General features: G+C 36.5%; 1 protein-coding gene across 14 annotated transcripts in view; it reads left to right on the plus strand.

Moving 5' to 3' along the window:
- The window catches only part of amph.L (amphiphysin L homeolog), a 110,558-nt gene extending 96,940 nt beyond the window's left edge, over positions 1-13,618 (plus strand). For 5 of the 14 annotated variants that reach the window (XM_041565404.1, XM_041565407.1, XM_041565408.1 and 2 more), the window contains 7 exons: positions 731-784; positions 2,568-2,765; positions 5,747-5,797; positions 8,790-8,897; positions 10,120-10,338; positions 10,784-10,885; positions 12,169-13,618. In XM_041565404.1, the coding sequence (XP_041421338.1) occupies positions 731-784; positions 2,568-2,765; positions 5,747-5,797; positions 8,790-8,897; positions 10,120-10,338; positions 10,784-10,885; positions 12,169-12,276 (840 nt within the window). In that variant the 3' untranslated portion in view covers positions 12,277-13,618. 14 annotated transcript variants of the gene reach the window in all.
- Positions 13,619-14,136: the final 518 nt, after the last annotated feature.

Raw genomic sequence — 14,136 nt, forward strand, 5'->3', positions numbered from 1 at the left:
ATTCGAAGGTTTTTTTTGGCTACTTCGACAATCGAATTGGCTACTTCGACCTTCGACTACGACTTCGAATCGAACGTTTAGAACTTAAAGTACTGTCTCTTTAAAAAAAACTTCGACCACATACTTCGCCACCTAAAACCTACCGAGCATCAATGTTAGCCTATGGGGAAGGTCCCCATAGGCTTTCCTAGCTTTTTTTGATCAAAAGAAAATCGTTCGATCGATGGATTAAAATCCTTCAAATCGTTCGATTCGAATAGCGCTAAATCCATTGACTACGATATTCGAAGTCGAAGGATTTAACTTTGAGGGTCGAATATCAAGGGTTAATTAACCCTCCATATTCGACTAATAGTAAATGTGCCCCTTAGTGTACCGTACTGATAGGATATAATGTTTCATAATTACACGGGTTAGTCCAAGTTACTTTAATTTTCCATTGATCTGATCATTCTTCTGACAAAATAATAATGTGCCATTTGTGTTTTAGGTATGCTAAGAGCTATCGATTATCTGTAGACAGAATGTTTGCACATTTTTAAAGACATTGGGTTCCAAGACTTGGGTTCCAAAATATATATTAAATATGCATACAAGCAATTATTAGCATCATTCACAAATATAACATTTTTTGGATTGTGTTTTTCTTCCATTAACAATGATTTTTAAGTCCCTTTTTGAAGATATAGAATGTTTTTCCAATAAATCATCTTTTTTTTAATATTCATAGCCTGATGCCTCTGCACCCCTCTTTACGTTGCCATCAGAACAAAATGAAGAGGTGGTGAGTAGAACATTTCATGATATAAGGAGATAAGAGCTATGAGAGAAAATATGAAAATTATTTGAATATATGCACATCAGATATATTTTCCAGAATGTTTGCTTCCTTAAAATAATGTGTAGTTTTGTATATTATCAATCAAAATGGCTGATTTTTTTTATAACTGAATATTTAATAACATACAGCATCATACAGTATATTGTATTCATTGCCTGGCATGTTGTGATTGTGCTTACAAATACTATTGTTAGATAGTTTAGCATTTATGTGTCCTGCCTAAACTGTTAGTGTACCGTCCTGATAGGATATTGTGTTTCTTTACTATACGTGTTATTCCAAGTTACTTTGGAATTTTCCATTTCCATTGATCTGATCATTCTTCTGACAAAATAATAATACAGTGTTTCTGCTTTGGGCATGCTTAGAGCTATTCAATATCTGTAGATATCCATGCTGCACTGAGGTAATCTGTGTGAGGCAACAACCAAATTGAATACAAAAAATACGATAAAATCTAAATTTTGGCAGTTGTAAAAGATGAAAAAGTATTTAAACATTAGCAAATCTACTCTGGATGAGTGATTATTTCCCTTGACTTTCGTTATATAAATAAAAACATTCAAAACCAAAACAAAACAGAAGTTGGCAACCTGGCATTATTTGAGATTTTGTGTTATATTAAATGTTTGCATTATTAACTGCTAAAAAAAATGTTTCAATGTTATTTTTTGGCTCTATCATCCCTTTAATGTAAAAGCCGTGTGCTCTAAGGTTAAGAAAAATGCAATGTGCTATTATAATGATTAAAAATATATAATTCTGGAAAGGATTCAAAAACACTATGCACTCGAGCAATGCTCTGGGCTAAATTGTTTGTTCTGTACAAGGCTGTTCAGCTGCTTGTTGTTCATGGTGTATTGTATGGTGTAGTTTACCTTACAAATAACTAAACAAGATGTAGACAACATTTTTTGTACCATAGTTTTTTTTTTTTTTTTTTTTTTTTTTTAGAAATGTATTAAGAATTTAAAGTTATAGGAGCCAATCGCCATGTCATAGAACCATCCTGAAATGTCAGCCACTCTGTCCCCAACTCGCTCTGCTCCTGTTGTCATCAACCCCGCCCCCTGCCATTGAGTTCCCCACCACAAATAGTGGCAACCCTACCTGGTTGCAAGGCTCATATTCTACAAACCATTGTCATGTGACAATAAAAAGCTAATAAATATGAATAACAACAACAATACAAATATAGCCTCCAAGTAATATAGTAATAATAACATAAATAATATTTCAAGTTTAAATTTGGAGACAGGCAGGCAAACATTTTTTTAAAATACTGCCTTCTCAAACATATTAATAGTTCTTCCCTGTTATAATGAATGAATAATTATGTTTTAAAAGTTAAATTCACTTAAATGCTCAAAATAAAGTTTAACAATTTCAGCCCTTCTTTGTTGAACCCATATTTAAGTACCCATATGCAAAGATTTACTGATGCACTGGCAAACCACTTGAAGTACAAGGTTTTTGACCTAAAGGTTATATCTTTCTTTTATGTAAAGGCATTGCATTGTGTTATGAGCAACATTTAATATATTATATTGTCCTTGTGAGTACTTAGGGGCCACATGTGAAGCCCTTGAAATCTTCTGTACCTTTATGTACAAACATATAATCCATTGACAGTGGAAACTCGGGCCAGTTAAATGTTCTAGGCAAAATCACATTTGAATTTAGCCACTGACAAGTACTGTAAATACTTTTACTATGACAAAATAAGGTGGAGTCAGATGTAGCTGTTCCATTGGAAACCAAGTCTGAAGAGGCAGAAGCAGAGACAGAGGCAGAAGCAGAGACAGAGGCAGAGGCAGAGGCAGAAGCAGAGGCAGAGGCAGAGGCAGAAGCAGAGTCAGTCACTGATGTTCCTGCTGAAGATACTAAGCTTGATGAACAAACAGAACTGACAGAGAAGTCAGTGGTGAGTTCCCAGTAACCACCAGCTATATTACAATATCCTGCCACTGCATCCAATCACCAATCCATTTTTTTATTTCATTAGAACTTTTCAGTTGTTGTGACTTCATTCCATTATTCTACTGAGCAGTTTATGGATCAGCACCTATAGATTTGCCTTTGGTATTGACCTGTTGCATAAAATAAATACAGTACAGGTATGGGATCCAAGAGCTCCAGAATTACTGCACATCACCCATAGAGTCCATTGTAAGCAAATAATAAATGCTTTCTTAAATTATGTCCTTTACTATCTGTAATAATAAAACAGTACATTGTCCTTGATTATTCCTAAGCTGCATGAATCCATACTAGTGGCAAATAGTTTTTTTTAGTAGACTTAAGCCAAATGAATGAAAATAGCTGGTAGACCCAAGTCCTAAGGATTCTGGACAATAGATCCTATACCTGGAAATGTGATATTCAGATTTTTCAAACTACTATGCATTTTTAATAATCAGACAGCAAATGCATTACTGTTATTTCCATAGTGCATAGAAAAGTATATTTGGCCTGTATTTGTAATTTAATTGCCGCTTAAAATCCTTCAAACTTTAACCTATAAAACTGAAGAAACACAGACAAAGCTGTGTAACTGATGTTTTAAAAATACTCCTTAAGTATTTCTTGTACAGTACAACCATGCTGTCATATACCTTTGCTTGTGGGTTTGAGAAAGTGGTGGTGGTGGGGAGTGGGCATGGAAATTAAGCATGACATGAGAGGGCCCCAAAAATCCTTTTGCATGGGGGACCAGTAAAGTAAATTGATTTCATCTCAACCTCTCACTGAGATTAGAAAGATCAGCCAGGGACAATACATGCAAGAAGATGGCACGGGTGCCTTTAGATTGCAGCACCAATTGTTTTGTTGCTTTGTGAACCAGGCCTCTTCTACAGAGTGGCAGATCAGGCTTCTGTAGATGCAGAGGACAACTTCTTACTGCTAGTGGCGATGGCTTGTTTAGTACTTTAAACTCTGTAATTTTATTGCAGAGATACTGTACATATGAGTTGAAGTGTGGGCCGACCAAGAGCCAGCGGGTTGGGTGGGAGTTCTAGGGGGCAGGTTAGCGTAGGATTTGGGTCAAGTTTTTCTTGAAAATAATATCACTAATATGAACCACTCTGTGCTGCTCTGCAATCCTCCAGTCCTCCCACCAGTTGACATATATTCTACTGCTATATGATATGGCTATTGTTCTCTTTCTCTGGTTTCAGCATCTTAAATGCAAGCCTTTTGGCAGTACCTGCACATTTTGTTTCAACACTGACCTTTTAAAATGATTTTGTCTAAATGACCAAATCATTCGATGTGGGGGACTCAAACTTGACTAAACATGTTCTAAACATGTTGCATGAATAAACTTTTTTAGCTGCTACAGTATTTCTGTTGTTTGCCTTTACTTTTATGTATAAATCATTGTTCTCACAAGTGCATCTGTGGGGGTCAGGCTTACAGTCTAAGTGGGTGGATAGCAAACAGGCACAAATTGATTAATGTTCTAGTACTCCAAATGGTAGAATCTGAGAAGATTGCAAGAGTTGTTGCTTTATGGAATTTCAGTGGTACATCGCAGCAACATAAAAAGGATTAAGACGATATAGTAGTGAGTGGAGGGTGTAAAAAGATAATGGCTCTGATGGCTGAAACTAGGGGTAGGCAGAAGAGGCATGTGACTAGGGCGCAAGGCACATACCTTCTCTGCTTCCTACCCCTAGTTCTGTTCCCTCTCTCCACTCACCTCAGTCGTGCCCAGCTGGGACTGTCCACATCTACATGCGAATAGGTGCACACGCCGTGCACGTGTCAGGGGGAGGGAGGCGACGCGACCACCCTGATTGCCTAGGGTGCCTGGCCAACCTGGTCTGGCTCTGCTCTTAAAGGGGAACGCCACAAAAACATAACTTAAGCTTTTTGAAAAGTTAACATAATTTCAAGCAACTTTGCAATATACATCAATTAAAAAATATGCAGACTTTCCATATTTAATGGTTTGGAAAAGTTTCCTAAGCCTAGCCCTGCTCTCCTGCTGATCTGTCTGACTACTTTGCTGAGCTGGCTAACTACTGTTACTTTGTATCAGCTGCCAGCTGTCCTCAGCCTGCATCCTCCAAACCCCACAATTCCCTGCACATGTGATTTCAGTAAGGAACGGAACATTACAGTGCAATGCATTGTGGGTTATATGGTTCCTGCATGCGTTCTTTAAGCTGTGGAGTAGTTGTTACAATTTGTAACAGTGTTTAGCCCCTCCTTCCCTGCCAGGATTTCAAATGATGCCGAAAGAGAAGAACTGTTAAACAGCTGGATTTCAGCATAGAAAATGGCTTTAATTCATACTTTTTGAAGAAACAGGTAACTGTGATGGGTATATTAGGGGTTTCTGTGTTATGTGGGCATCTTTATCTAATTTTGGTTTGGAAGCCAGAGGTCCCCTTTAAGAATTTTTTCAGGTCATCTAATAAGCCTGTTTTTCCCCATGAAAACAAACTATTCTTGACTGCTGACTCCACTTGTGAATGAGCTACATTTCATTCTATATATTGTGAGAAACAAAGGTACAGTATTCTTGCGCTTGATACCGCACCTACTTTAATTTCTATAGATGCATAAATCCTTTAAAAATTTGTGATAGTAACAAAGCATTGTAATGAAGTCTGATCTTTTTTTGTGAGGCTGACCTCTAGCTGTGATAAGTTCGCACAGCATGAGATCTCAGCCTGAACATTCTGTTGAATCCATAAACTGCAGATACCATATAATTTACAGTGTTCATTTCATCAAAATGTTTATGCACATTCCATAAAGTAAAAGTTCACCTCCTATAAGCTTCCGTTTGCTTAAGTATGCATTCCACAAAGTAAAAGCATGCTTTTTAGTCATCATACCATAATGATAAATATACATGAAAAATAAGTATTGTGATTTATCCTTCTCGTGAAGGAAGTGGTAGAAGTGGATGAAGACAGGGCTGAAGCAGACAAAGTCAGTGAGGTAAGGATTTATGTTTTAGTGAAAACATATGCTGCCTTGTATTACTTGCATTTTAGCTATTTGTATTTCTTTTTAGGTTGAGACTGTAACAATCATTTTAATGCTAAAGCCATAATTGTGAAAATATAGGCAACATTAGAAAATAAGTTTATAAATATGTTATGCTTTTGAAATTACCCTGTAAAATATCTTATTTAATTAACCCAATTAATTAATCCCAGCAGCTGTCCAGGGATAAACAGTGACACTACATCCAATAATCCAGATTAACTAAATAGACCCCTTAAGAACAATAGTTTAATACTTTTATAAAGTCTAATAGAGACATTTAAAGGGCTGAGGGCTGATTTATCAACATTCAAATTCGAATTTTTTCAGCAATAAGAAAAATGTTTGCACTAAACTCATCAATTCGAATTAGGGTTTCCAAAAATCGACTGTTGATATTAAGTACAACATTTTTTAAAATACCGAATGTTCGCATGAAGTGTTCGCATTCATGTAAAAGTCAATGGGAGGCAAAATTTTAACAATTTCTTTCAATTTGAGTTTTTCAAGTTTTTAGATTTTTTTTTAAAAGAAATTCAGTGTTTGTAGACCGATTGAAAGTGAGGAGTGAAATCGATGCATTACATTTTTCTAATAGATTTGAATTATTTTAAAAAATAAGCTACCATTTACAAATTTGGATTATAATAAAGTGGTTCATTTATAGTTATTTTCCATGTTTTACCTCAATGAATTATGAAGGTGTTTGCAGTTTTAAACCAAAAATGGCTCAGATTGTCAAGGAAACCAGAAAAGCAGACTAACGGCGGACTAATTCACAGGCTACTCTAGGCTATAGCTTAGCCAGCGTGATCAAAGCTTTTTCAATTCTTGCTTCTATTTTTTTAAATACTTATTTTTATTTGCATTGTTGGGTCTGGTCCGGCAATCCGCTGAGAGAAGGCAGGCACCTCAATCTGACTCGACGTACAGTAGAGAGCACTGGTGCATGCACCCCTAGATCTGCACTCATCCAGACCCAGCAGAAGCCTGGAAGTGGGGGGCCTCTGTGGATGTAGCTTAGAGGCCCCACATCATTAAGCCGCCACTGCAGAAAGGGGTTGGGGTCATGGCTTATGATCTGGTGACATTGAGGATGTGAACAACTGACAAAACTGTAGCAAGAATTACATTAACTGTCCCAAAATTGGTATTTCCTTGTACTGAGCAGAACTTAGAAAACAGAAAATATGTTGCCCCTTAAAAATTTTGCAATGTTATTTCTTATAATATTATCTTCAGAAAAGGTACATCTTTATCAAATAGCTTAAATATGTCCTGCCTAGCATCTAGTTATCATACTAATTTTTTTTACCGGTGTTTGTCAATATGCCCTCTTAATTTGTAAAATCTCATACACATCAAAAACTCCATACATATTGCACAGTCATCTGTTTCTTCTGTACTGGTATCACTTGACTTAATTTAATGGAAGTTACAAACCAGGCTCCTCATAATACAAACTTGTATAATTTTGTTAGTCTATGAGAATGTACTTCCACATAAAATCCTTTCCTGCCCTGTGACCTTCCGTTTAATTTACATGTACAGGTATGAGATCCATTTTCTGGAAACCTGTTATCCAGAACTGGATAAAGGCCGTTTCCCATAGACTTCGTTTTATACAAATAATCCGATTTTTTTAATGATTTCCTTTTTCTCTGTAAAAATAAAACAATCCCTTATTGGAGGCAAAACAAGCCTATTGGGTTTATTTAATGTTTACATGATTTTCTATTAGACCTAGGGTATAAAGATCTAAATTATGGAAAGATCCATAATCTGGAAAGCCCCAGGTCCCAAGCATTCTGGATAACAGGACCTGTACCTATAATGTCTACTCTAATTGCTGATCCAGGGCAAGTTCACCTGGACATTAAAGATTGATTTTGATGAATACAACATTATACTAGTCTTTATTGGTCTTTATTCTTTGATACCTTGATACCCCTTTACTGTATTTGTAACAAACATTGCACAGCTGTACAACATTATAACCTAATGTCCCAGCAGGCACTTTATATACCCAGAAAATTCAAAATGACAGGTAAACAGGAATATATTTTGTGCATTTTATATATGGTGTTCAGTGGTTTAGAGAATGGCTTTAGCTAAAATTCTTTTTCAGCTATAGTGTTCTACATTATGGAAACATAATCTTCCATTAAGAAGTGGTCGTATAAAATTGTAACAAATCTGGAATTTGTCAAACTGTATTTTTCATTTACAGTCTATAAAATATCTGATATGCTTTAAACTGTTGAAATGCTGTATATTACAGTAAGCAAGGTATTTAAACCTAAACTGTATATCTCACTTTGTAAGTGTTGTCTCTCATTTAAATTTAAATGTAAATGATGTCACACAGCTATGGTTATATCAAGAAATGTTTTTAGGCTATAGGTTATTCTAGTCTGGTGTAATTCAATGTTGGTTACAAAAAAAACTGAAAAGTGTTCACAAAGGGCTCTCTGTGAAATGTGACTAAGAACTGCTAGAAACACAGATACACCTTTTTATTCAAACTAACACAGCTGCACAGGAATGAATAATAATGCTCAGTCACTCCAGTTACTTATTATATCAAGCCTTTCAGCTGATTGTACCAGTATTATATCATTATTCAGCAAAATAAACCCACTTCTGGCAATGTTCTAATGTCAAAAACAATTAATATTAACAGGTATGTACTGTACATAATGGACCAAATTTCCATCAACAATTATCAATGCTAATACTTATCAATTATGTTAACACATTTTACATTATATCAGGTCCGAACATTCAAGAGCCCCGACAAAAAAAATGTTTCCCCCCCTCTAAATATATAATTGGGTGGAGGGAGGAGACTGGTCTTTGTTCTGTATCCTCCTGGTTTTCTGCTTTTCCCCTATGATTGTTGTTGTCAGCAAATACAAATGTTTGTTTTGTATATGTGTTTTAGGTAGAAAGTGAGGTGAAACAGGAGAGTCCTGTTGAAATGGCAGAAGATATCATGGAGGAAGAAAAGGAACCAGAGATCATTGAGCCAAATGAGACAAAGGCACCTCCGGTACACTGGGATTGTAAACTATTGCTGCATATCTTGCTGATAGTGTAAAAGAGAACTGGAGTTTATTAAATAATTGTTGTATTATATAGCATATGGCACAAAATAGTATATTGTTTAACAATGGACTCGGATTTTATTCCCAAATGATCCTCCAAATGACTCTTCAACAGGTTAGTGGAGTAGCCATCTAGACAGCGGTAACATGAAGCATGAAGGAAACTGGAGAGTCTTCAAAATGTGAATAATGTATTTTTATTGACGCACCGTCAAGTGCATCAATAAAAACTACATTATTCACATTTTGAAGACTCTCCAGTTTCCTTCATGCTTTATATTGCTTAACAAGATGTATGACAATCTTCCATCGAAACCATCTGAAAGTGCTCTTCTACTAAAAAGAGAAATAAACAGTAAACAAGTGACAAAAGCAGAAGCGAGTTAGCTCTAAACCTAGCTTGTGTATTATGTTCCAGATATCTTGCAACTATTGATTAATATTGTTGCTTTCCTTTTGTGTCAGCAGAATATGATGTGGGACCGTTCACTAAATGCCCCAGTACCAGGCCCATGTACAAACTACTGTATGTGCGTGAACCAATATCTTTTTATATGTACTAGCAAAGGTAGTGCCCATTTGATAACCATGAATATGCATGGAACATTTATTTATATATTAAAACTAACAAATGAATTAAATCCATAATTGAACAACAGGCACTTCCATTCACTACATAATAAATGTCTATGTCAGGACAGGTCCAAAAGAAAAAAACACCAGCACACCCTGACCTCACAAAAAGGTCCAGACTGAGTCACAATAAGCTCTGGCATTTCAATTGCATACAGGATCAACACAGTTTCCACAACCCCAATAAATGACTGTCTATGGCATCTTACAGCAGGCCCTACAGCCTCTACAGACTGCCAATTTGGTCTAATCATTTAATAAAAGACATTATGTGGACCCACAGCATTTCATGAGGCAAAGATACTTCAGAAGGGTATTTTTTATCTTCCTCTGTATCAACTAGCAGTTTGGTAGCTTTATATAGAAATAAAAAGTTGAACATGAAGGACGTATATCTTTTTTCAACCTACCTTAATTATATGGCCCTTCAGCATTCCATGAGACACTATTTACCCCCCTGCATTTCATGGAATTTGAAACTTAAATGATGATGTAAGCATTATTTATTTTGTCAGTATCATTTTGTATTTGCAGGAAATAACAATCATCCCATCAGTAGTTATTGAGCCAGCATCAAACCATGAAGATGAACACGACGATGATATTACCACTGAAGTCACAGATGCTGTAGAAGAGAAATTTGGAACTGACAGTACCCTAGACTCAACAGAGGATCAAAGTCACATTATGTCTAATGATGGAGCAGACAGCATTAGCAGCTCTCAGAGCAAGCCTGAAGGGTTCCTTTATAAGGTAATATCTGTGAACAGTTTATATTTCTACTGCATACATTGCAATAATTGTTTGTTTCGGAGATGGTGAATATGATAAGTCAGGTTCTACAGATGTGGTTGCAAAGGATCACAATCCAAATGGAATATGGAGAGGAATAAATTGAAGGCAGAGTTTTTTAATTGAATCATTATTACCCAATAATGGACTCTACTTTCCCATTTAGAAAAAGATAAGGATCTGAAGTTTTGTAGCTATTTAATCTATTACAGTGACAATTAACAATAATGTTTTCTTTACACGGCAGCATATACAGTATTTTGGAGGGAGAAGGAAAAAGGCATGGTCACCCAAACTTATCTTATGAGGAGAATAGGGAGAAAAAAATGTGCCATGTACTAAGCAACACATATGAATCCTTGCAGAGTTTTTCACACATAATTACATTTCTGATAATTGTTTTCAGGCTGAAGTACTGCATGATTTTGAAGCAGCTAATGAAGATGAGCTTGACCTTAAAAGAGGGGACATTGTTGTAATCATCACTTCGATAACAGCAGCTGACCAGGTAAAAGTAATGCAATAAGCAATAACAATACATTTTAAGCTTTACAGAGCATTTGTTTTTAGATGGGGTCAGTGCGCTTGTTATTCCTGCCACAGCCTCCATTGTTTGGGTCGGTTGCTGCAAAAACAGTGAGTTTATACGTGGAGGGCGGCAAAGGGGGGCCCTGCAATAGCAGCCCCAGTGGGCCCCCGGCCCACCAGCCCGACCCTACTTTGAATTGGCCATTCTATAACATACTAATAAGACTACTTAAAGGTACAGTAAATGGCCTTTTGGGAAATTCAAAAGGATTCCAGTTGATCTTTTTTACTATATAAAGCACCTGCCTGGGTGTTAGATGTAGCCAACGTTATAGTGTAAGGGAGGAACTCCAAGGGCAATTTCGGTGCGATCCAACGCGCTCCGACGCGCTGCACAAAAACACAGGCCTCAAATCGGATGTGACGGAAATAAGGTAAGAGATGGAAATGTCGGATGAAGTTGCAGTGTTCACCCGTCGTCACATGACTGTTGGATGCAACACCATCCGACATTCCGGTTGACATTTTTGCGTCAGATCGCGCCAAAATTGCCTGTGTAGTTCTACCCTAAGGTGCTTACAATACACACTTGGGGTCATTTATAAACAGTGGGCACAATTGCACCTGGGGTAACCCATGGTGACCTATCAGATGATTGCTTTCACTGTTCAAGCTGTAGTTGGCTGATAACAGCTAATCACTGATTGGTTGCTATGGGTTACTTCCACAAAGTGGAACTCCGCAAATACTGGAGTGCAGATGGATTAACTGGTACCTTCCTTCCAGTGTCCAATGAAACAGTAAAAATGCTTTTTATCCACTTGCAAACAAAAAGTGAGTTTCGTGAGTTAATGGTTTTGACACCAATTCACACCACTTACAAAGTTTCAGGGAGGTGTCTTACCCAATCCCTTCTTCAGCCTGAAGAGGTGTGAATTGGTGTCAAACCATTAAATAATGCAATAAACATACACTCTTTGTTTGCAAGTGAATAAAAGCATTTTTATTGTTTCATTGCTATGGGTTACTGCCTAGGTCCAAATTTGCAGTTTTCATAAATCGGCACCACTGACACAGACATTAGGGTCAAGATTATCCGAGCCATACAAACTTAGATAATGTTTAGGACCCTAGAACTGCAAAGCAGCACTGCTACCCAATGCAAATTATTAGTCTTACATATTACTAGGTGATGGGTTACTTTTAAATTTCATATTTTAAATTCAATTGGCAGAAATAACTTCTGTATGTGTTCCTTTGCAGGAAGCTGGTTGGCTGACTGGTGTAAAAGAGACAGATTGGCTTCAACACAAGGATGCAGAGGCCTACAAGGGACTGTTTCCAGAGAACTTTACTCGTAAACTAGATTAGTTTTGACCTAAGTTTTTAAAGCAGTGATGGACATTCAAAAATGTGGCTTTGTTAACCTTGCTAAAAGGCAGGACCATTATAATCTGCACTGTCACAATTGCAGACTGGTGCCAGTCCCTTTTTGAAGACTAGTGAAAAATGAGCATGAGAAAAAGAAGCTATATTCTACAGAACTATAAAAGGAAAAAGTCCTTGTTTATTCACTTGTATGCGACCACTGGTTTGTTTGTGCTTTGTCAGATCTATGGTCTTGGTGAACCTCTCCCACAGAGCCACTTATTAAAGCATCAGTCCCACTTGCTCAATGCAAACCAATGAAGTCATTATTCAAATAGCTCTCTACATTTACTGCTGCACCATGCCCACAGAACACATTAAAACAGTGCTATAAAGTATCAGGACTAGAAATCTGATAGAACAAAGGACACAGTTGTTGAACTGTGGTTTCAGCATTCAGCTTCCAACAGCCGATTCTACAGATCAGTTTATGAAAAATGCAGAACCAGTAGCATGAAACCCTTCAGTTAATATGCTGTGCTTATCAGAAGCTGAATGTTCTAACTTGCAGTCACTTTACTATCCTTGATTCATACATCACTGGCCTCACTCATTACTAACTATGCAGGTTTTTAGGATATTTTTCACTTGGCACAAATTGTGCAAAGTGACTGAGCCTCGAATTTACACATATGTGTTCATGCAGTATTTCCCTTAATGTGTACACTGTTTATAGTGGGAATACATTAAATAAAATGACTAAAGTGAGACTGAAGCTTTATTCCTTCCTGCATTCAAACCTTAACTCTGTGCACTAAGTCTATATTGTGTTGAGTAACTGCACTGCAGAGGGTTTTACTCAAAAGCTTATAGCAATGGGAGCAGTGTAAGAACTATACCTATACAGTTTTATGTCTTAAAGCTGAGGAACTGCTGCAAAACTCTTTTTCAGTGTACTTTCAGAATGCAGTATGTATCACGTATTTTGTCCTCTATTGCAGTTAGAGTCTGTAGTATCATGATGTGTTTTGCTTTATATATTTTTGGCAATATGGTGGATGGTTCTGTTCACTAGAACAGGCCTAATTTCCGTTGCCAAAAGTTAAATGATTTGTGATGGTAAATAATGTGACATTTTCATTATATTACGAACAACCAGTCGCAGTTTCTTATAGTTTTAAACAAGGTTAGCATTATGTATCTTCAGGAAGGAGACTATATTTTACCAGCATCCACTTTCATCAATGCATTAAAAATATATGATATATCCTATATGAAAAATATATCTGTATATTTTATGTTTTATCAGTGTTGTGTCATCTCTAATAAACTTTATGTTAATTTATGGAGGTTTCATTCTTAAAGAGAGAAACAGCGGCTAACAAGATTCATTTAGGATGCACAAAGCATGTTTAACTTTAAGCCCAGAGGCTTGAGCATTAAAGAAACAGTAACCCCAAATAAAATGAAAGTGTTTTAAAGTAATGAAAATATCATGTAATGTTGCCCTGGACTGGTAAAACTGTTTGCTTCAGAAACACTACTATAGTTAGTAAACAAACTGCTGTGTAGCGATGTCGGAAATTGAAAAAAGGCTGTGTAGCACAGAATAAAAAGTAGATAACAGATAACTGTTCTACAGAGCTTATCTGCTATCTGCTGTGTAACGTGAGCCTTTTCTCATTTGACTAGCTGCCCCTATTGCTACATAGCAGCTTATTTATATAAACAATAGTAGTGTTTCTGAAGCAAACACAGCAGTTTTACCAATGCAGGACAGCACTGCATTATATTTGTATTGCTTTAAAACAATTTTATTTTTTGATGTTTCTGTTCCTTTTACAGCCCCTTAGTAATACTGCT

This window comes from Xenopus laevis, chromosome 6L (genome assembly GCF_017654675.1).
Source record: "Xenopus laevis strain J_2021 chromosome 6L, Xenopus_laevis_v10.1, whole genome shotgun sequence".
NCBI classification, from domain to species: domain Eukaryota; kingdom Metazoa; phylum Chordata; class Amphibia; order Anura; family Pipidae; genus Xenopus; species Xenopus laevis.